General features: G+C 36.9%; 1 protein-coding gene across 7 annotated transcripts in view; it reads left to right on the top strand.

Moving 5' to 3' along the window:
* Positions 1-24,648, top strand: part of GSK3B (glycogen synthase kinase 3 beta) — a 203,063-nt gene that overhangs the window by 97,871 nt on the left and 80,544 nt on the right. For all 7 annotated transcript variants that reach the window (XM_070583828.1, XM_008514623.2, XM_070583829.1 and 4 more), the window contains exon 3: positions 8,656-8,739. In XM_070583828.1, the coding sequence (XP_070439929.1) occupies positions 8,656-8,739 (84 nt within the window). The remainder of the gene's footprint in view (positions 1-8,655; positions 8,740-24,648) is intronic.

Consider the following 24,648-nt stretch of genomic DNA (forward strand, 5'->3'; position numbering starts at 1 on the left):
CAGTAGGTCTTTTTACATTGACAAATCTAGGAGATCTGAAAGCTTCCTCTACACACATTTCTCTCTCGTTCCCTAGATTTGGGAAGTTCTCTGCTGTTATTTCTTTGAGTACACTTTCTGCTCCATTCTCCTTCTTTTCACCTTCTGCAATACCTGTAATTCTTATGTTGCATTTCCTCACTGAGTTGGATATTTCTCAGACTTTCTCTGTTTCTTTTTAGTCGCAATTCTCTCTCCTTCTCTGTCTGGAGCAATTCAATATGTCTGTCTTCGATTATGCTGATTTGCTTCTCTGTGGTGTCCATATTAGCAGTCAGGGAATCCGTATTTTGTTTTATCTCTTCCGTTGTGTCTTTCATCTCTAGTGTTTCTGATTGATTCTTCTTTATAGTTTCAATCTCTTTTGTGAAGTAGCTCCTGAAATCGTCGAATTGTTTCTCCATATTCTCTTTTACCTCATTGAATTTTTGATGATAGCTATTTTGAATTCATTGTCGTTTAGTTTACTTATTTCTGAGTCCTTAGGACTGAATTCTGGTTATTTAGTGTTTTCCCTCTGTTCTGGAGATTTGATGAATTGCCTGATGTTGGAAGAATGGGGTTTTCCCGTTGTGATATTATTCAGTTGCAGTTACAGACTATCACCACTGGATGGGAGTCGAGAGCTGCGTATTCTGAGCCCTCTGCCTTCAGCCAAGATGGTGAGGTACCACGCGGGTCAGAGGAGGGCTGCTTTCTCATGTGTGCAGTCCTGGGTTTCCTGATCAGCTCTCGCTATCTGGTCTCTTGGGGTTGGCTTGTTGAGGACACCCCTCCCACACTCCTTCCATTTTGGAGCCTCCCAAGGCAGCAATCCCAGTCTGTAGGAGAGGGAGTGAAGTTCATTCTTACCCTGTTCCAGCTTGTCCAAGTGGGGGGGGGGCTCCAGCCTGTCCACCCTCTGTCGTGTGGCTGCTGTGACTCTCCACGGACTCCTGTGCTTTTGGGGTGTTTTTTGTTGGAATATAGTTGCTCCTTTTTGTTGTGTGTTGGGGGGGAGAGAGTGCCAGACAAGCTCACTCCGGCATGGCACTGACCTCACTCTCCAACAATAATCTATAAATTGTTTTCTGAAAAGTGTGCTTTTATATAATACCATTGACCTATAATTGCAAAAATAACACTAAGAGAGTATATAATAAATTCCGAAATATTTGTAGGTACTATAGGAATTTGGAGATCAGAAAAGATCCATGTGAGTTGGGGATGGCCTTGTTAAAGTGGTGGGAGTTAAATAGGAACTTAAAGGATGGGTAAAATGTGTGTAGGTGGAATGGGGGGTCCAGACATTCCAATGATGGTAAGTGTGATCAGTGGCTTAGAAATGGGAATGAAATAATATATTCAGAAAGAGTGAGAAGTGAGATCTAATTATCTCATTGGTCATGAATAGAAGACAAGGTTAAGTGGAAAAGGAAGGACTAGATTATGAAGTGATTTAGCCTTTATCTGGTAGGAAATGGGGATATTTCTCTCTCTTTCAAAATCTACTTTGTTGGTAACAATGCCACTCCAGATCTCTTTTGGTTGCTGTTTGTATGGTATATCTTTTTCCATCTTTTTACTTTCAAGTTATTTGTGTCTTTGAATCTAAAGTATGTCAAATGTAGAGAGAAGATAGAGCATTCTTTCTTATCTAGTCTGACAGTCTCTGCCTTTGATTGTGTGCTTAGTCAGTCATATTTTATGCAGTTTTTGATGTGATTGGAATTACCTGTCCCATGTTGCTTTTTTTTCCTCATGTTGCTCTCATGTTGTTTTTGTTCCTCTGTTCTTATTTATTGCTGACTTTTGTGTTGAACAGATCTTTTTAGTGTAGCATTTTGGGTTCAGAGTTGATTTTTAACATTAAAAAAATTGTTTTCTTAGGGGTTGCTTTAGGAATTACAATATGTATTTCAGTTTATCACAGTCTGCTTCAAGGTAGACTGACTTAATTTCAGTAAAATATTGCACCTTTCCTACAATATAACTCCATTTTCTTCTCCCTCCTTCCTGCTATTATTGTCATATGTATTACACCTATTTATGTTGTAAACCTAATAATACACTATTATCATAGTTGCTTTATACAACTTATGTCTATGATGGAATTAAGAGAAGAAAAGAAAAAAATATATTTATGCAGTCATTTATATTTTCGCATTTCTATTTACCATTTCTGGTGCTCTCATGTCTCCTCATGGATTTGAATTACCTGCTGGTGTCATTTCCTTCCTGCCTGGGAGACCTGCTTTAGTATTTCTTAAAGACAGGCCTTCTACTATAGAATATTCTCCATGTTTCTTTTAAATCTGGGAATGTCTTCATCTTTTCTTTCATGTTTGAAGAATAATTTTTGTGTATATAGCATTCTTGGTTGACAGGTGTTGTTTTTTCTTTCACGATTCTGAATATTTTTTTATTGCCTTCTGGCCTCCATTAGTCTGATGAGTAGTCAGCAGTTAATTGTATTGTTTTTCCCATGTATGTGATGAATCATTTTTTGTTATTGCGTTCATGATTTTTTCTGTGTGGCTTCAGTTCAAAAGTGATGTGCCCAGCCACAGATCTCTTTGTGTTTATCCCTTTTGGGTTTCATTAAGCTTTATGGTTCAATAGATTATTTTTTCATCAAATTTAGAACATTTTCAGCAATTATTTCTTCAAACATTTCTTTCCTTCTCCATTTTCCTTTTCCTCTTTTTTCTGATACTACCATTATACTGATGTTAATGGATGTGGTGTTATCCTACAGGAGCTCTCTGAGGCCCTGTTTATTTCTCTGCAGTCTTTTTTTTCTCTTTGGTCTTTCAAATGGATATTCTATTTCTCTATTTTCAAGTTCGCAGATTTTTTTTAAAATGCCACCTCAAATCTTGAGCCCATAGTGACTTTTTCACTTCTGTTATTATACCTTTCAACTCTCATATTTCTGAGTTTTAAAAGTTAATATTTCTTTGTTGAAATTTCCTACTTGTGTAGTTGTCATATTTTCTTTGATTTTTAAAATATGATTTTCCTTAATTCTTTGAACTTATTTATTCCACAGTTAAATTTTTTCAGCTTTATTGAGATATAATTAACATACAACATTGTGTAAGTGTAAGGTATACAACATGTTGATTTGACTTATATTTTCGAAAATGATTACCACCAAAGCACTAACTAACATGTCACATCTTGTAATTACCATTTTTTTGTCTGTGGTGAGCATATTAAATATCTACTCTGGCAGCAAATTTCAAATATATAGTAGTGTTATTAACTATAGTCACCATGCTGTATATGAGATCCTCAGAACTTATTCATGTTATAACTGGAAGTGTGTACTTTTTGACTAAGATCTCCCCTTTTCCCCATACCCCATACTTGGTACCCACCCTTCTAGTTTGTTTGAGTTCAGCTTCTTTAGATTCTACATATAAATAATATCATACAGTATTTGTCTTTCTGTCAGACTTATTTCACTTAGCACAATGTCCTCAAGGTCCATCCATGTTGTTGCAAATGGCAAGATGTCCCTTTTTCTCGTGGGTGAATAATATTCAATTTTATATATGTGTGTATATACACACAGACACACTCACATACGTACATATATCACATTTTCATTATCCATTCACCTGTTGATAGACATTCCATTCACCTGTTGATAGACACTTAGGTTGTTTCCGTGTCTTGGCTATTGTAAATAATGCTACATTGAGCATAGGGGTGCATATATCTTTTCAAATTAGTGTTTTCGTTTCCTTCGGATAAATACCTAGAAGTGTAATTGCTGCATCATATGGTAGTTCTGTATTTACCCTTTTAAAGAACTGTCATACTGTTTTCCATAGTAACTGTATCAATTTACATTCCCACCAGCAGTGCTCAAGGGTTCTCTTTTCTCCACAGCCTCACTAACTCTTGTTATTTATTCTTTTTGATAATAGCCATTCTGACAGGTGTGAGGTGACATCTCATTGTGATTTTCATTTGCATTTTCCTGATGGTTAGTGATGTCGAGCACTTTGTCGTGTACCTGTTGGCCATTTGTCTGTGTTCTTTGGGAAAATGTCTCTTCAGGTCCTTTGCCCATTTTTTAATTGGGTTATTTGGTATTTTGCTGTTGAGTTGTATGAGTTCTTTATATATTTTGGACATTAGTCCCTTACCTGATACATGATTTGCAGATATTTTCTCCTGTTCTGTAGGTTGCCTTTTGATTTTGTTGGTGGTTTCCTTTGCTGTGCAAAAGCTTTTTAATTTGATGTGGTTCCACTTGTTTATTTTTGCTTTTGTTGCCTTTGCTTTTGGTGTCAGATCTAAAAAAATTCTTGCCAAGACGGGTGTCAAGAAGCTTACTGCCTATGTTTTCTTCTAGGAGTTTTACAGTTTCAGATCTTTATGTTCTTGAACATAATAGCTGCTTTGTATTCTTGTCTGCTAAATCCAACAGCTGTGTCTACCCAGTCAGTTGCTCTTGTCTGCTGTTTTTTTACACCTTAGTGTAGGTCAACTTTTCCTGTTGTTTGCACATCTCTCGAGTTTTTTGGTTGAACATTTTAGATAATATATTGTAGCAACTATGGGTTCTGATTTTTTTTAAATCCTCCTGAAGGTTGTTGTGGCAGTTTTCTTTGTTTTGTAACTTACCTGCATCTAATATATAGAATCTTTCTCCTCCACAGTTTGAAGTCCCTATTCTGTTTAAAATTTTTTATTCTAATTTTCACTTTTTAGCTTGATTTCTTAGTGCTTGACTCTTTGTCTGCAAAGCTTAGTGGTCAGCTACTTATTGGTTAGAGATGTGTGCAAACATTTGAGTTTATAAAGCTTCCATCGTTTTTGATGATTCTGTACATGGATTAGGGAGTATGTTCAACATTTGGGCAGTTTTTAAGTCAGCCTCAGCTTTTACTTTCTCAGAGGCCCTTTTGGGTCTCTTCTGTATGTGTCCACAGGCTCTCTGTCAGCCAGGGACATGTGGAGAGCTTCTTTATTAGCTCCTCTAGGCCTCTCTCATTTCCAGGGTCTTCCTGTTAAATTTCTTAGTGTTCTGCCAGTCTTTCATTTTCCTCAGCTGGCACTGCATCCACAGGGTAGCAGAGCTGTCGGCTTTCTTAGTTTGTTTCCTATCAAATTGCTATTTCTGCTGCCAGTGCCACTGGACTTGTGTTTGTGCTCTCTGTTCTAAATGATGGTAGCTTCCTCTGGAAGCAGAACTCTTGGTTTTCATGGCCAACCCTGCCCTGGTAAAACCACCTCAGGTGTCTGAGCTGGGGATGGGGGTGTGGTGGTAGCATCCCCTGGCAAGAAAGCCACTGGCCCCCACTCTCCTGACTCCAATATCTAGTCGTATTTCATGAATAAATGCTTCTTGATTTCTTCTTGCCTTTGGTCAATTTCCAGAGCCCTGAAATGGTTGTTTTCTACAGTGTAGTCCTTTGTATAGGTGTTTTGGAGGAGTGAATTTGTCTCTCTCTTTATTTCTACTGTAGCTGGAAATCTTACCTCTTTTTTGAACTTTGTGACTTCTTAGTCCTTCCCCTCTCTCTCCCAGCCCCACTTTAATTCACTCTAGGTAGGCAGGCTTTTGTTATCACTGTTCTACTGAAATCACTCTTCTAAGAGTCATCAGCATCCTGCATTTGCCATATCCCTATTGTCAATTTTCTGTTTTCATCTTAATCAACCTTTCAGCAGCTTTTGGCATAAATGGTCACTCCCTTTTTCTGACACTGCCCCCCCCGCCCACTGCCCCCCGCCACCCCAGCCTTTTAAACTCGGCTTGTAAGATAACATTCTCTCCTGTTTTTCATCCTACTTCATTGACTTGATTCATTCACTTGATCCACTCCTTTTCATACTATGAATGTATTTTTTTGTCTAAACTTCTTCCTTAGGTGATACTTTTGAGTATCACTCTTGCTTTTTAAGTCTCTGTCATGCAGATGACCCCCAGATAAATATTTCCAGCCCTAACTTCTACCTTAAGCCTTAGTATATTCACTTTGATGTCTAATAAGGATTTCAAACTTAATAGATGGAAAACAGAACTCTTGATCCATTTTCTCCCTCAAATTTATTCTCTTCAGTTTTTAGAATGATCTTTTGAAAAGGTAAATCAGATTATATCATTTTCCTGGTCAAAATCTCATTGGCTTTCCTTTACATTTAGTGTGAAATTCAGTGTCTTTTCATGGTTAACATATCCCCTGCCTACCTCTCTGAATTTATCTCCCACTTCTCTTCTTTTATTCACCATGCTGCAATCACGTTATCCTTCTAGTTATTTCTTGAATATGCCAAACCCACTTCTAGGCATTTATGTTTGGGGCTCCCTGTAACCGCAGTGCCCTATCTCATGTCTTCACATGGTTCTCATCTTCATATCATTCAGCTTTGTGTTCAGATCTTACCTTCTTTGTGAGGTCTACTATAGCCCATTCTCTCTATCATGTTCTATCCTCTTACTTAACAGGAAAATATATTATTTATTCCTCCCTGTCCTTCATAGACTCTAAGTTTCGTGAGGATAGCAACTTTGTTAGTTTTGTTTGCTGCCATATCCTTAACACTGTGAATAATACCTGACAGAGAATTAGGTACACTATATTTGTAGAACAACAGTGTTTTCCATAGAATTAGTATGTCATTAGTGAACTAATAAAGAATGACTCAGTAAAAATGCCTAGGATCGGGTTGTATATTTACATGCATTACTAATATACGTTGTATATTTAGATGCATCTTAGGCATGAATTTTGCCTAGTATTGGCTTGATTAATACTTATAAATATTGTTCTATGAAATTTATATTTTAGATCTTTTAGGGAATTTTAAAATGAGAAAATTTAAACCTCCTCTTTAAAAGAATAGAATATGAACATCAGAGAAAGGATAGATGAATTTTTAGGTCCCTGTACTTGCTTCACTTATGCATCTTTTTTGATAAAAGGCAGTGTGCATAATCTTTCACAACTTCTCTGGGAATTTAATAGTTTTCTATTACTTGGTTCATGAGTATTGGAAAATAGATAGCTTATTTTAACATAGTTGGCTATGTTAAACAATTAGTCTTAATATTTGTATATCATGAGAGGGAGTGAGTCTTAGCTTACTAGTAGTTCTCCCACAAAACTAGCCATACCTAGATGTGAATTGGCAAAATATAGACATACTCCAGAAATGGCTTCACATTGGAATGGAAATGGACACAGTTTTGAAATTGGTAAAGTTTTCTGTGTCCTCAGCACTAGTCAAACTTAAGAGTCTGACATCAGTTATTACCTTTGTTAAAACAATTATACTGTCCTGTCTGAGTTTCTGTTTATCGCTTCAACTATAAACATTTTATATATAACAAGTAAGGGAATGAAAGCTTAATGTCTTACAAAAGAATTTTAAATATCACCGTATACGTAAGCCCAGCTCTCATGGTCAATATAAAGGGACAGAAGGAGAGTCCTCTTCAGTTTCCTGTTTTCCTGAGAGGGCATACTAAAACAACCATAGAGCCTGTTGGAAGTTTCTAGGGAGGAGAAACGTTCGCTTATTCCTGCGTCCATCTTCTAAGAACTAGAGCCTACTCTGCTCCTTATTCGGCTCCTCATCCCCTGTGCATCCCCCCTCCTCTTCTTTTGGCCTTTTTTTCTAACCTTAACAGCATTTCCCTTGAAGATTCCCAAGTATATACTTTATGTTTTCTAGCTCTTCTAAACCATTATTTTAACTGAAATTTCACATTTTCAGTCCACATAGCTGGTATTTTGGTATTCCTTCTCTGTGTTAGTAATTTGGCCTTTATTAACTGGATTTCTGACAGCCAAGTAGATTGTTGGCATTTATCTTGTTAATATATACTCTTAATTATTACTACAAAACTTATGGTGTTAGAAAGTCATTATATTATTTCATGTTTTCTTTCCGTGAAGAGTGAGTGTAACTTTGAAGCTCCCCAAAGGGAAAATTATTTTTGTGGTCTATAAATGTATCAGGACTGTATAATTTCTAGTATGTCATATTTTAACTCTCTAAAACTTAGCAACTGAGCCCTTATGATGGGGCTAACTCAGATTTTTCACTGTATCTTGGAAAATGATAGGGCTTGTAAGAGTTTCCTTTGCACCCAAATTCATTTGTGTGGTGAGAAGTTTGCTTTTTATTATAGTTGCAAAAAATTATAGTAGTAATAGCTCATTTCAGATATCTCTTACCAAAGACCAGTGCTTCTCAAGCTATTTGTGGTGAAGTACCAGTTTTCAAAATTTCCAACTCATTTAAGACTGATATTCTTGTAAAATACAATACAAATGAATTACTATAAAAGTGAAATTTTTAAAAATACAAAGTATAGGCCCCACTTTTATAAAAGATTCATAGACCTAAAATTATTCTCTCAACTTGCTATAAAGTATTCTAAACACTTAATCTTAATTTCTGTATTTATCCTATTGCAGAGCAGTAGTAAATAGTATGTGAATTTAGTAACATAGTTTGCAAGTCAGCACTGGTCTATAGACCATACTTTTCAGTAGCATATCTAGAGCCTGCTGATTCTAGTGTTTAATGTTATTTCAGAAGCATCTTAGCCAATATGATGAATAGCAGTTATCCTTTAAAAAGTATTTTCTTGTGTTTCCTTTTCAGAACCGAGAGCTCCAAATCATGAGAAAGCTAGATCACTGTAACATAGTCCGATTGCGGTATTTCTTCTACTCAAGTGGTGAGAAGGTAGGTCTTGTAGAAAGTGTGTACTGAATATTGGATTGATTTGTTATTCTTCTAGAAATAGTCCCCATTTTTCTCCCCCCATTCCCCAGTGAAACAGTTTTGCTAATTGAATGGAAGAATTCCAAAACACAGGCCCTAGTGTCTGAGCTTAAGATAGGATCATTGAATATCATTAGTTATATCAGGAAAATGTTAATGAAAAGATGAAGGAAATGAACTTTTTAGAATTTTCTTCTTTTTTTAAACATCTCTCTTTAAAGCAAGTTTATATATATTTTTAAACCTTCTATGGTCCTTATATGTTTCTGGAGCCCCTTGATAGTTCACTTGTTTAGTAGAGGGAAGAAAATGATGTCATTTTGTTAAGTGGAAGTATTACAGGAAAGGGAAACAGGAGGACTTTGGTAGGACCAGAATGAGACTTAAACATTGGGAAGCAAGTTTAATCTATCCTTGGCTAGGGAAAAAGTTGGAAAAGGTAGAATATTATAGAGCTTGTTATAAGTGATCACTATTTATGACCACATTTGATTCTGTGAAAGCAAAGGATAATTAAAGAAGACTTTGCTGTCAGTTCCTCCTTGGTCTGTCTTTCTCTTCAGAAGATGCAATAATTAATGTCATAATACTCACTGGAGTTGGAAGCATAGAAAAATCTGTTTGTTCTGTTTTACCGTGGTCTTTTTCTTCCTGCCTGTTCACAGTTCCTTCTTCCCAGGTTCAATCTTTCTGTACATTTTTCCTTCACTGGTTTGGGGTAAAGAGGCTGGGCAAGTAACAAACCACTTAATCTTTTGGCTAAACAAATACGACTTTGGATAAATTCATATGCTATTTTGGGCTTCAGATTTTATGCATATAATATCTAACGTCCTTAAGATCCGTAATGCCTATTGATTTCTAGCCTGGTGTTCTTTTTCCTTCACATAACTGTTTCCCAGTGTGCTAGTGTTTAATCATTTTCCATTACGTTTTATTTAGATTATTTCCTTGGAAATTCTTTTTTTCTTGACAGAGCCTGTAATATGGGAAGGTACTCATGTATTAAGTCAGGATTGTGGTATACATGACTATAGATATATAATTGTGTGTGTGTGGGAGGGAGATAGCTAATGTTTTAACAACTAAAAGTAGCAAATTGGCACTTCTCAGGTGCCTTTTCTTTTTTTAAAATTTAAATGATGCCTCTGCTTGTATTAGGGACTGTAAACCCTCCTAAGTATGTGAGCTCTTTGTTTCTAAAGCCAATTACTTGGTTCATGCTTCTTTTTTTAAACCTTGCAAACTGGTTGTTATTGTCTTTAATCTTATCTATTTTGGCATGTCTTTACTTTTTCCTGTCCCTTCCCAAATAAAATTATGGAGCATCTGTTACGTTCACAGCACTCTTATAATGGAATTTTGCATCCTCATGGCTTTTTGTTATTAGATGCTAGGCATTATGATACCCCAGGGAGGAAAGTAAAGGTCAGAATTATTTGTTCCATGAACCACTGGATTGCACGTAGATGGATTTGCAAAGGCTTCCTTACAAAACTCTTCAACATTTTGCTTGGTTACTTATTTTAATTCCTATCGCATTCCCTATATACCAGGTACTGTTTTAGTGCTTTAGAATATTAACTCATTTAACTCTTATGAAAGTAAAGAGTGGAAAGGGAAGAATATTAAACCCTTTGAATGTAAGGTTCTATTTATGGTGGCATCTAAAGGCTTAACTGTCTGGTTTGGTTTGGTGAAAGCCCCCATCACAACCTGCCTTCACCCTCACTTAGTCCTTTTTTGGGAGTGACAGTGGACTGACTATTGTCTGTGTATTCCAGAGAGTGATTTCCTCCCTGCTGCTATTTAGAGCTGCTTATTTATCTTAAATGGTCTTACAAATAAAGAGCAATTGAGAAATCATTAAGGGAGATTAACTGGAAGGACAGTGAACCTCTTTCTATTATAAAAAAGAAATAGACTTTCTAATATTTATCTCAGAACTTTCTCTTGAGCATTGTAAATTTTCCAAAGTGGAAAAAAAAGACACCTTTAAATTTTGGATAGCTCCATAAATAAAGAAAATTTGTGATATATTGCTAAAAATAATGATCTTTCCTTGTCAAAAAAGGAAAATTGTATGAAGATAGGCAGAAATAGAAAGTTTCAGGGCCTCCCACCATCTTCCAGCCAACAAAAAGATAATTTTTTCTTGCCCTATTCATGATTTCCTCTTCCTTTCTTCTCAGTTGTTCTGGCAGGACTAACATATCACTCAAAAGACTAGGTAGTAAACTAATCTGTCCCATGTGAGAAGATGGATTCTGCTCTAGGGTTGTCCAGGTTTGTTATTATCAGTTCTCTCTCTCCAAGAGTAGGTTACTGAGGGTGAACTCAGAGCTGCTGTTTAAAAAGGGGTCTAAATGTCTTATGAGATTCTTACGAATTCTTAAAGATGATTTCTTTCTAAATGTGTTAGTCCTATATTAGGTAGGCATTTTTCTAATGGAAGCATTATGTATTGTCTATGTGTATATGTTAGAGGAGTTTTGGGGGAGGAAACAGTAAATTAGTAGTTTGAGATGCCTGTGTGACATGCAGATAGAGATGCCCAGTAGACAGTTACGTGTATGTCTTCATATGTGGTAATGGGGAGGCTGCTAAGTGCAGAGATGACATTGATTGACAAGGTTGGATAGATGGGGAATGTAGCCATGTAGTAGAGCTCTTAAGAGTTCAAGAAGGAGGGAGAGAGCATGTTGTTTGAGGCCAGGACAGCGAAGAGCCAGCAGTTCGCCAGTGTTGCCTTCTGGTCGTAGAATATGTTCAGCAATGAGATCAGTCTTCATTTGAGACAGCTGCAAGGAAGCCAGTGCCTTTGAATGGGATCCAGGTTTTGTCTAGGGCAAAGACAGTAGAAAGGACCCTCTCCGAAGAAACTAGGGTTCAAAACTCGATGAAGAATTTCTTTTTGGGGTTCCAGATTGCTCAGGGGAAAGCTCTGGGCAGGAGATCAATGATAAGAGTGTGAGCCTAAAAGAGGTGTGAGGATGCAACTAGGGGGATGGGTTGGGGGCATTGGAAAGATGAGAAAGAAGAATTCAGTGTTTCAGGATTATAGGGATCAAAGACTTGATTAGGCTCCAGGATGGATGAGTTCAAATGTATGTGGGAATTTTTTGCACTTCTCTCGTCATCATTGTCCATCATCTCTGACTCTCTTTCCCTCTGTTCATTTTCTATCAGTGTCTTCTAAACGTTTCTTTCCTTTCTCTTCAGTCTGTTCACTTGCTGAGTTTCTGCCTCTTTGACTCTGGGCACTGGGTCTCTTATCTTTCTGTCCCTGGGTTTCTTACCCTCCCTCTTGGTCTATGTCACCCCCTCAGATTTCCTTTCCCTCTGGGGGGTGTGTGTGTGTGTGTGTGTGTTGGTTACTTCCCCTATGACCTATATCAACCTCTTTCTCTGGGTTTTTCTACCCCTCTTTTGTTGGGTTTCTATCCATCTTATTCTCTTTCTTTGATCTTTTCTAAATCTTTACATGGATTCTCAGATGTCTTGAGCCTTCCTCATTCTCTTTCTTGGTATCCTTTCTCTCTGAGCCTCTACTACTCCCTTTTGGGGAAATTTTAAAGAAGAAAAATTTTTCACTCACTATTCTGCTTCTGACTTCAATTCTACGTATCTTATTCCATATGTACCTGTTTTACATGGTTGTATGAATAATTATTTATAACCTTATTAAATATTCAAGATCTCATAAAAACATTCCCTTGGTGCCTCATAATATTTGTGGTTATTGGTTATGTAATGTTCCATTGAGTTGTTGCACTATGTAATACCCTTAACTACCTCCCACTGTTATTTTTATTTTTATTTTTTTACTGAGGAAGATTAGCCCTGAGCTAACATCTGTTCCATCTTCCTCTATTTTATATGTGGGTCACCACCACAGCATGGCTGACAAGTGGTGTAGGTCTGCACCCAAGATCTGAACCCACAAACACAGGCTGCTGAAGCAGAGTGCTCTGAGCTTAACCACTAGGCTGTGGGGCTTACCACCCCCCCCCCCATTGTTATTTTTAATTTTAGAATTGTAGCTAAACTACCCTGGGGCTTCATTATAATTTTTATCTGTAAACACCTTCAGCTCTGGGTGAAGCTAAAGTAGGATTGTTGTAATATTTGGCAGATATTTCCACTGACCACAGTTTGACTGAATGGTTAGGTTTGCTTTGGTGACCTTCTCTTTTATTGTGCTCCACCCTGCCATTTTAAATACTGTTTTCTTTAGAGATTATGAATAATCAACTTTTAGCCTATAACTGGTGAAAGGAGTAGCCAGTTTAACAAGAAGAAGGAGGAATTAAGTCAGGACAGAGACTAGAGGTATGACCTAATTAGTCTTAGCCATAGTATTCTGATTGGAATTATTGGTATTTGCTATAGTAACTGGAGCATCATGTAATCAGTTAGTATACTGTAGGTTACCCAAGAGGTTTTAGTAACTGATTTAGTTGAGAGTAAGTAGCACTCTTCCCTTTATCAGAGAAGAATGAGATTTTTGAATGTTTTGAAAGTCTGGACTTATAATCTTTAGTGAATTCCAGGTATCCTATGTAATAGTGTTTTTTCAATATCAGTATTTGGCAGTAGAAACCCCATTCCTCCCAAATGAAATTTTAAGAACTCCTGTTTACAGATAGAAGAGAGAAAAAGCAGAGTTGCTCTGGTTGAAACTAGGGTGTGGGACCAGCTGACTTGGCCTTCTCCGAGTTACAGCTCACCTCTGTAGAGCCCTAGGACTCTGAAGGACATAGTATGTAAACCACATTGTGTCTTTGCAGGAGCCTTAAATTTTATTTAAGTTGGTTAGTAGTTTTCTTTAAGAAAAATTTCTGTAAGTAACCTTACATGTAAAAATATTTTATTTGTGATTCATCATAGATTGATTACTTAAGTAATGAAGAGAGAGGCTTCCTTAAATAAAACTCTCCCTCTACTTGTATGAGACAGTTTAAATAGCAAGGATGGCAAATTGATTTCATTCCTCATTTCAATTTTGTTCTATTGATAGTAACTATGTGGAGGGCTGTGTGCAGAAGGGAAAGATTGTACTCTGCTTCTGGGGTCAGAGGGAAGAGTGCTGTGTGCTTGATCATGCCTGTTGGCCACTAGTGCTGGAGAGGAAAGGGTAGGGGTGAATCCATTCTGAAAAGTAAAGCCTACTGGCTTTGTAGCTAGAAATATTTGGGTTTGCATTCCATTTCTACCATTTGATAGCAGTATGACTGAACAAGATATTTACCTTTGTAAACCTTTTCCCTCATCTGTACAGTAGGGATTCTGTGAGGAAAAAAGTATAATAATGTTTATTAAGTGCTTATCATAACACCTGGCCTATACTTAACACTTAGTAAACATTAACTCACTATTTTACAAATTATTGCTTAATAATATATATTGCACTTGCTATGTGACAGACATTGCCTTAAGCCCTCTACATGTACTTTATAACTCATTTAAACCTCATAGCAACCCAGTGAAGAATCGGTACTGTTGTTATCCCCATTTTATAGAAGAAGAAACTGAGGTATCAGCAGTTAAGTAAACAACCCGGGAGTGATCCAGCTACTGAGTGGCAAAGTTAGGAGTCGTCTCTAGGCAGTCTGTCTCCAGAGTCTGCATAGTATGCTGTACTATTTAGCATAGAATGTAGATTTCTCCAGAAGCGGTATGTTAGAAATGTAACAGTTAAGAATATCTTAGTAATGGTTGTTGAACAAGGGGAGATTGTATAGTATCTACCTGGGAGATCTTTTAGAAGAGAATAAATAGCCTTTTCTGTATAATAATAGTAGTAATAATAATTACAGCCAAAACTTATATGGTGCTTACTATATGCTAGGCACTAATCTGAACACTTATACTCTGCTATTTTTTGGAAGAGGTTTGGAAGGATTATTGTTAATTCTTCTTTAAAGGTTTGTTAGAATTTACCGTTGAAACCATCTTGTCCTGGACTTTACTTTTTTGCAAAGTTTTTGATTACTGATTCAGTCTTTCCTTGTTATATAGGTTTGTTGAGATTTTGTATTTCATCCTGAGTCAGTTTAGTAATTGGCGTGTTTCTTGGAATTTATCAGTTTCTTCTAGGTTATCTTATTTATTAGCACACAGTTGTTCATGGTACTCTGCTATAGTCCTTTTTATTTCTGTAAGGTCAGTGGTAATGTCCTCACTTTCATTTCTGATTTCAGTATATGTGCCTTCTCTATTTTTTCCTTGTCATTCTAGCTAAAAGTTTATCAATCTTGTTTATGTTTGCAAAGAACCACCTTTTGGTTTTGTTGAATCTATTGTTTTTTCTGTTCTCTGTTTTGTTTATCTCTGCTCTAATCTTTACTATTTCCTTCTTTCTGCTAGGTTTAGTTTAGTTTAGTTCTGTTTAGGTTTAGTTTTTCTCGTCTTCTAGTTCTTCAGAGTGTAAAGTTAGGTTATTGACTTGATCTTCTTTCTTAGTGTAGGAGTTTACAGCTGTAAATTTCCCTCTGAGTGCAGCGTTCCGTAAGTTTTGGTATGTCGTATCTTTGTTTTCATTTATCTCTTTTTTTCTAATTTTTCTTCTTTGAGTGTGTTGTTTAATTTTCTCTTTGACCTGTTGATTGTTTAGACTGTGTTATTTAATTTCTACACATTTGTGAATTTTTTGGTTTTCCTTCTGTTATTGATTTCTAGTTTCATCCCATTTTAGTTGGAGAAGATACTTCATATGATTTCATTCTTTTAAAATTTATTGAGATTTGTCTTTTGGCCTACCTTGGATGATATCCCATGTGCACTTGAGAAGAATGTGTATTATGCTATTTTGGGGTGGAATCTTCTATATGTGTTAGGTCCAATTGGTTTATAATGTTGTTCAAGTCCTCTGTTTCTTTATTGCTCTTCTATCTAGATGTCCTGTCCCTTATTGAAAGTGGTATATTAAAGTCTCCAGTTATTATTGTACAGTTGTCTTATTTCTTCCTTCAATTCTATAAATATTTGCTCCGTATATTTTGGACTCTGTTGTTTGGTGCATATATGTATATAATAGTTTCGTCTTCTTGAATTGACCTTTTATCAAAATGTAATGTCTTGGATGCCGTTTATTGCTTTTTCTTGCCACTTCCCTTGCTGAAACCTTCAATACAATGTTGAGAAGAGATGAAAGCACACATTCTTGTCTTATTCCTGATTCTAGGGGGAAAAGACATTGTCTTTGATTTTTAAATATGTTAGCTGTGAGTTTTTTGTAGATGCTATTTATGAGGTTAAGTTCCCTTCTGTTCTGTTTGTTGAGCATTTGTATCATGAAAGGTTGTTGGATTTTGTCAAATGCTTTTTCTCCATCTGTTGAAATGATCATGTTGTTTTCATCCTTTGTTCTATGAATAAGTTGTTTTACACTAATTTTTTTCAATGGTAAACCTACTTTGCATTTCTGGAATTCCATTTTGATCATTGTGTATAATTATTTTTATACATTGCAGGATAGTATTTCTCAGAGGATTTTTGCATTTATATTCATAAGGGATATTGACTAGTAATTTTTTACCCCCCAGTCATAATGTCTGATTTTGGTATCAGGATAATACTGGCCTCACAGAATGAGTTGGCAAGTGTTTTCCTCTTCTGTTTTTTTGAAGAGTTTGTGAAGGACTGGTATTAATTCTTCTTTGAAGGTTTGCTAGATTTCTCCAGTGAAACCATCTATACCTGGGCATTTTTTGTGGGAAATTTTTAAATTACTAAATCAATTTCTGTACTTGTAATAGATGTATTTGGATTTTCTGTTTCTTCTTTTGTCCATTTTGGTAATTTATCCATTTCATCTAAATTATCTTGTTTATTGGCATAAAGTTATTCATACTTTTCCCTTAAAATTCTTATTTCTGTAAGGTTAGTCAGCTCTTTCATTACTGGTTTTGATCATTTGAGTCTTCTCTCTTTTTCTTGGTCAGTTTAGCTAAAGGTTTGTCAGTTTTGTTGATTCTTTTTCAATGAACCAACTTAGAGTTTCTTTTTTTTCTTTGTTTGAATTACTTTCCTGTTCTCTAATTCATTTATTTCTGTTATAGTCTTTATTATTTTCTTCTAGCAGCTTGCTGTTGGTTTATTTTGCACTTTTTTTTTTTTTTTTTTTTTTTTGAGGAAGTTTAGCCCTGAGCTAACTGCTGCCAGGCCTCCTCTTTTTGCTGAGGAAGACTGGCCCTGAGCAAACATCTGTGCCTATCTTCCTCTACTTTATATGTGGGACGCCTACCACAGGATGGCTTGCCAAGCGATGCCATGTCCGCACCCAGGATCCGAACCGGCAAACCCTGGGCCGCCAAAGTGGAATGTGTGAACTTAACTGCTGTGCTACTGGGCTGGTCCCCCTTTTTTTTTTTTAAATTCTCATTTCTTAAAGTGGAACTAAAGGTTATTTATTTGAGATCTTTCTCCTTCTTCTTCTTCTTTTTTTTTCCTTGAGGAAGATTAGCCCTGATCAACATCTCTGCCAGTCTTCCTCTACATTGTATGCGAGATGCCTCCACAGCATGGCTGATGAGTAGAGTAGGTCCATGCCTGGGACCTGAACCTGTGAACCTGATCTGCCAAAGTGGAGAGTGCAGAACTTTAACCACTTGGCCATGGGGCCAGCCCCTAGATCTTTCTTCTTTTTAATGTCACTTTTTGGTCAAAAGTTGTGCTTAAAGTTTCCTTAGCTAATTATATTTTTATCTTTTACCGTTGGATGTGTGAGTGGCTTGGATGCTACTATCATAGTTCAGGGAGTTCATATTTATTTGTCACCTGTTGAACGAGGGACCAGTAGCTTGGCATTTCTCCTCTGATTGCTCCTGAGAGGGTGCAGCCTTGGGCATTCATAATCTTTCTGCCTGCCAGGGATGAATGTGATTTGATTCCTGCGAGTTGCTCTTGGGTCAGAGTAGCTTATTGTTCAGTCAGTGTTTGGTCAGAGGTTGCTTGTCAGCCCCTTGTGCCAGTGATGCTTCTCCTGTGCATTTATATATCTATGTGCAGCTTGAGGAGTACTTTCACGATTGTCCTTCATCCTGCTCACACTAGCACCTGTGCACATCCTTAGTGACCTTCAGAGATAACTGAGATCCCAAGTAGGCTCTTTTTGGCTAATCCCTTTTCTTGGCTCTCTTTAAACTTCTGGTGCGTTGCCTTTTTGCTTGTGTCATGGACCTACCAGCCTCCTCTTAATTGCTGTCCACAAAGATGTCCGTTGTTTTTAGATAATGCCCATAGGCATGGAGTTCTCCCTACTGTGTTGCAAGTAAAGCCAGTCTCTTTTGACAGAGAATATAGTTTGCCTTTCCCTCTGGACAGAACCCCTGTTCCACTGCATTAGAACTTGTGGTGAGGACCCACTTTTCCCAGAGTAACACCCTCACTGTATGAGTGGACACTGGTGGAAGGGCAGTGGCAGCCTCTGGTCTTCATAGCTCGCCTCTCCCAGTTTGGGAGGTCTGTCCTATGAGCAAGTTGAGAATGAGGCTTTCAGTGCCCCAGTCTGCTGTGTCTGGAGTAGAAGAACTTCTGACTTAGTAGTGAGGACTGAGTAGGGGCAGGGAGACATAGTCCTCCTGCTGTGCCCAACTGGAATGGATCTTTTGCAACTTGGAACTGCAGGGATGAGAGATGCCGCAGTGACAGCCTGTCCTCCTGGGGTGAAACCATAGCCTCAGACTGGGAGCTGAAGGGAGGGGGAGCTACTTGTATTCTTGGCCACACCTCTCTGGAGTAGAGTGCCAGATAGAGCTTCCCAAATGTGGGGGTAGGATCACAGAGTAAGGGAGCAGATCTTTGCTAAAATGCCACAGACTCTTATTCTTACTGTAACCCCTCGACTTCCCAAAAGGCTGCAAGAGCTTGGGCTTTTACAAGAAGTGTGAAATTACCATGCACATTGGACCAATGACCCTGTTGCAATACTTAGTTCTCACAGATTGAGTTTTCTTTTCCAGTTTGATGGGTGAAAAAAGATAGCTCATTGTTATTTTTACATTTCTTTAATTGTGTATGAGATTGAGCGTCTTTCTACATTTTTGCTGGCTATTTGTGTGACCATCAGTTCGTGCCCCTTTCCGTTTTTTCTCTTGAAATGTTAGTCTTTTCTTATTGACTTCCAAGAGCTATTTGTATTTTAAACAAAAACAAATTAGCCCTTTGTCATGTGGAGCAGAAATATTTTTTTGCTAAATTGTCATTTTTTAAATTTGGTTTTTCTGTTTTTTTTTAAAAAAGTAGTGTAAAAATTTTACGTTTTTATGTAATCAAATTGGCATTATTTTCCCTAATAGCTTACGGATATTTTGTCCTCCAAGATTTGCAAACATACTCATGTTGTCTGGTACATTTATAACTTTTTTTTTTAAACCTTTGTTAATTTTGGTATTTATTTTGTTGGAAGGTTTGAGATAAGGATGACGTTTGACATAGTCATTGTTGTAGGCTAGGTACTCATCCTCCTTTCCCCATTCTCTCTCCCAGTCTCCCAAGAAAAAGGATATTTCTCATTTTCCTAATCCACACCCACTTTACTGTTAGTAGTATTCCCATCTCTAGCCAGCCTGGCACACCCATCAGAGAAAAGGCATCTATTTTGAAGTTTTTTTGCTGTCTGAGTTTCCTAACCCAATTCTGAGGAGAATCCTGGGCTACCATGATACTTTGTTGACTATCTTATTACTGGATTCTCTGATATACTGCTTTGCGTCCCATCAAATTTTTAGAATTAGATGATTCTGTTTAAAACTGCAGCATCAGGCAGTTTTGTTTCTTCAACCTCAAAAATCATCTGGGGATCAGAGCGTGATAATGGTGTCTGTTTTCCAAATGTAGGATGTAGTTGTTCCAGCTGTTGTTGAGTTGTTAGGTGTGGTCAAAATTTTGTCATTTAAGTTTCTTTAGTGAATGGTTTTCGAGTGGAGTTCCTAGAGGAGTGGCTCTCAACAGTTAGTACAGTCACACACCACATAATGACGTTTCAGTCAACAACTGACCACATGTATGCTGGTGGTCCTGTAAGCTTGGTACTGTGTAGCTTAGGTGTCTAATAGGCCCTACCATCTAGATTTGTGTAAGTACACTCTGATATTCACATGACGACAAAATCGCCTCACGACATCTCTCAGAATGTATCCCCATCGTTAAGTGACGCATGACTGTAGTTTATTAATAAAGGTGTTAACTAGGTAAACGGAACCATTGAGAGAAATACTTCTTGAATTGTATGTCATGTAATTTTTTGGATATTTCTGAATAAGATCCACTTTGTATACTAGCAGGGTTTTGTAGCAGTGACTCCTTAGCAAAGTTTTTGGAAGCCTAGTAACTGTTCTTTTAAATTATTATTTTCTCGTTATGTTAGTAAACTAAGTGTTTTTAGTATCTCCATCTAAATGATACTTTTTATATGTTGTATTTCTGCATTTGGCTTTTAAAACTATAGCTAATCTGAGTATTTAGGCATTCTGTCCGATAACCCAAAAGAGAGAGATTACATTAAGAAAACAGCAAACCTGAGATATTTCGGAAAATTATAAGTGATAGAAATGCTGAATTGCAGTTATTCTGTCTTCTTGAAATATTAGCATCCTTAGTCCCATGAATTATCTTTTGCACAAACCTCCAAACAAAACTACTTTGGGAATGTGAAAATATTAATTTTTTCTCTACTGTGATGGTGTTTCTTAGGGATGAGCATTCTCCCCTCAGAGATTATTCCTGTGGCTCTTTAGTTTACAGCAGAACATCTGTTAAGTTTAACAAGAGCATCTAAAGAATATATGTTGTTGAGCCCATTTATTTCAAATCAGTATTGGTAGCAGTATTATTGGGTGTTTGTTTTGGTTTTTGGTTTTAGGACCCAGTCAGATTTAAAAAAAAAAAAAGGGATTTGATTTGAATACAAGCAAAGAGCCATGAAGTGAATGGTAGTTCACAATGTTTTTAAATATAAATGAGAGACCACCAGTGTCTCAGAAAATGAAGACTGTCAAAATGAAGCTTATAAATGTCAAAGGGATATTTACATCATACCTACAAAATGAACAAACCTTCTCTATGGTTCTAAAGAAAACTGCAAGTTTTTGATGATGAATGGAGTAAATAAAATTTATTTCAGCAAAAAGATAGGCTTATGTTAATCTAAGAAGTACTAGTCCAAATATAATTTGAATCTCCATATTTTCCATAGTGTAGTAAATTAGAACATTCAACCTATAGCAGACATGGTTTCGTTAACCTTCCTTTGATATCTTCTGCTTTATTGATGAACAAAATATAATGCCTAAAACTGGATATCATCAGTATGTCGAATGAAGCCTGAACTATACAAAGGAGCGTGGAATTATCTTTCTTGATCTGAACGTAATACTTCTACTGTAACCTAATATTGCATTAAGTTTTTTATTAGCTGCATTTCAGTGTTGATTCCTTTTGAGTTCTGTTGAGTTACACCTATCATTTATTTTCCAGATGAATTACTGTCTTACCTGTCATTCTCCATAGTAAATTGATACTTTGATTTTAATCATAAGGCTCTATATTTATCTTCATTAAATTTCCTATTGTGGGTTTGGCTTAGTGTTCCAGTCTATTAGAGTCCTTTAAATTCTTATTTGGCCTTCCTTTTAAGCCATTCATCCTAGTTGTCAATCTTAGTTGGTTGTGTTGAAGTCAGAAATTGTAAACTGACTGCCAAATCCATTCCCTGATGTGTTTTATTTGGCTAACAGATTCTGTTAATATTTTTTTGAATTAGAATGCTTTTAATTAAGTCTTGTACTATCTGATTGACCAACCACTGTCTCTTGCTGCATTATACATTTTGGCTTCACGCATTTACATTTGTTCCTTAGCCGTTGAAGGCATTTGCTTTTGCAGCCCCTAATAAATGAAATTATTTGTGAAAATATTGGTTAGGACAAGGGAAGGACAGAACTTGTAGCCCTACAACTTGAAACCTCCCTTGAACTTGACAGTTTATTTTTTAATTTATTTTTTCATCTTTTTATTTTTCACTTTGGTATTATTGTTTAGCAAATGAATTAAATTATAACACAGTGCTATGCATATCTCCAGGTCATTCATAAATATATCACAATTAACTTCGTCAAATGATTTAGTAAAATCAAGAAGCCTTGTAATCACATAATAGTTAGAAAAAAGAATAGTTTCAGCAACCTAGGTGCCCATCAAGGGATGAATGGATAAAGATGTGGTATATATACACAATGGAATACTACTCAGCCATAAGAAAGGATTAAATCCAGCCATTTGTGGCAACATGGATAGACCTTGAGGGAATTATCCTAAGTGAAATAAGTCAGAGGGAGAAAGTTGAATACAATATGGTCTCACTCCTAAGTAAAAGATAAAAACAACGACAAACAAACACATAGCAACAGAGATTGGATTGATGGTTACCAGAGGGGAGGTGGGGAGGGAGGAGGGCAAAAGGGGTGATTAGGCACATGGGTGGTGATGGATTATAATTAGTCTTTGGGTGCTGAACATGATGTAATCTACACAGAATTTGAAATATATTATGGTGTACATCTGAAAGTTGAAAAAAAATCTTATTTCTAGGATATGACAATTTGGTAGTAAATAAAACATATGAAACTTACCAAAAGAAAAAAAAAGGATAGCTTCAACATCTGTGTTAATGACCTTTCTAAAACCCAAGACTCACCATTCCTTGAGTTATACTTACACAGCAATCCCTTCAATGCCAGTTCAGCATTCTGTTTATTTATTCTCTTTATTGGACCTTACCTTCACTTCGGTTGATCTCTTGTCTGAATCTTGATCTCTGAAATTTTCTTCTCTTAGCCTTCAGCATTGCACCCTCAGTTTTACATATGACCTTATCTCTTATGTTACAAGAAATAGGGTCATCAGGCATTCACTTATTTAACTTACGTTTTTCCCTGACACCTTGTCACTTACTTTAGATGTACAGGAAAAATAATATGGTATTATTTTTTTCTAAAGATGATAGTAGTTAAAATTTGACTCTTTATTATATACCAGGTAAGGTGCTTAAAGAGTGTTACATGAATTTCTTACAGTTGCATGACAGTCCTTTAAAGTAGATACCATCGTGAGCGCTATTTTGCAAGAAACTGAGGCTTAGACAGGTACTTAACTTGCTCATGGACACATAAGATACAGTATCAAATTTGGGACTTCTGTGTAGTTTTGTGTGACTCATACTAACCTTGCTTCTTGATTACTACACTGTATAGCTTCTCTGTGTTATTTCCCTCTTCCTGTGATGTTCTTGCTTCATCAGTTATTCCTTTTTTTTCCTTTCTTATAAGTTTATCCTTAACCACTCAGCCTACAAATACATTTGGGTCTTTTTTAGCCATTAAAAAATACAAACAATAATACATCAGCAATTTTTCTTTGACTCTTCTTCCCCTCAAGTTACCAACCAGTTCCAAGCTCTTTCCTTACTGTCACCACTAGGGATTTTATAAGAAACTAAGTTAAGTGCCTCCTGTTCCTCACCTGCCATTTGCTCACTCTTGAACTCAGTACGGTTTGGTTGCTACTGGCACCATGGTCTGAAACTGCTCTTTCCAAGATCATCACTGAACCATGATTTACCGGATCCAGCAGCGTTTTCAGTCCTCATCCCTCCTGACGTTGAAACACTTTGTTGTGCCACATCCCATCATTATTGAAATTTCAGCTTTGGATTTCTTGATGCTAGTCTTTCCTTGCTTCTTTTTTTTTTTTTCTTTTTGGTGAGGAAGACTGGCCCTGAGCTAACATCTGTGGCAGTCTCCCTCTATTTTGTATGTGGGATGCTGCCACAGCATGGCTTGATGAGTCGTGTGTAGATCTGTGCCTGGGATCTGACCCCATGAGCCTTGGGCCGCTGAAGTGGAGTGTGCAAACTTAACCACCATGCCACCGGGCCAGCCCCCCCCCCTTGCTTTTTTATGCCTCTTAGTTCTGTTTCTTATTCTTTGCTAAGTTGTCCCCTAATGTCATCTGCTTCTTAAGTTTAGTATTTTCTGGGATTCCATACTTGATCCTTTCTCACTCTCTTAATGTATACACTCCTTTTAGGTGAGTGAGTCTGTTCTCAGGGCTTCAGCTGTTGCCTAAATCTCTAGCTGTACTCCACTCTTGTTTCCTGGGTTTTGACTTGGCCTGTGTTTCCAACCCCCTCTGGAACATAGCCATGTAAAATGTTCTGAGATTTATTAAGTAAAAGTTCAACTAACTTTTTCCCTTACACCTTTTTGCTCTTTATGCTTTCCCTGGCTCATTACCTGCCCAGTTACCCAAATTTAGTGACAGTTAAATTAATTCCACTTCTTTGTTTCTTAGGTTCTCTGTTACTCTCATGTTTAACTAGCCAGTATACCTGCCCCACCCCCCACCTCCCTCATTTTAAAGTCCTCTTTGCCTTATGCCTTGGTCTAGGTGGTGGATTCTTGTAAGTTTCAAGCTGCTCATAGTGCTTTCATTTTCATCTTCCCAACTCCTCCTCTCTTCTTATCCATTTTTCACAGTGCTGTTTGAGTTAGAACTGTCAAGGCTGTCATCCTAATTTTTAAATAGCCATTGCCTCTGAGCTTAATTTATTCAGCAAATATTTATTGAGTACCTACTCTGTGCTAAGCACTATTCCAGATGAAGATAGAGCAGTTAACAAAACAGACAAAAATCTTTGCTGTCACAGAACTTAGTCTAGTGGGCGGAAGCAGACAATAAAAAGTAAACTGTGTGGTTAGAAAGTGATAAGTATCATGGGGAAAAATTCAGTGGGGAATGCAGATGGGAGTGTGGGGTGGAGGAATGGGTTGCAATTTTAAATGGAGTGATTAGGGAAAGCCATGCTAA

Source organism: Equus przewalskii, chromosome 18, assembly GCF_037783145.1.
Source record: "Equus przewalskii isolate Varuska chromosome 18, EquPr2, whole genome shotgun sequence".
NCBI classification, from domain to species: domain Eukaryota; kingdom Metazoa; phylum Chordata; class Mammalia; order Perissodactyla; family Equidae; genus Equus; species Equus przewalskii.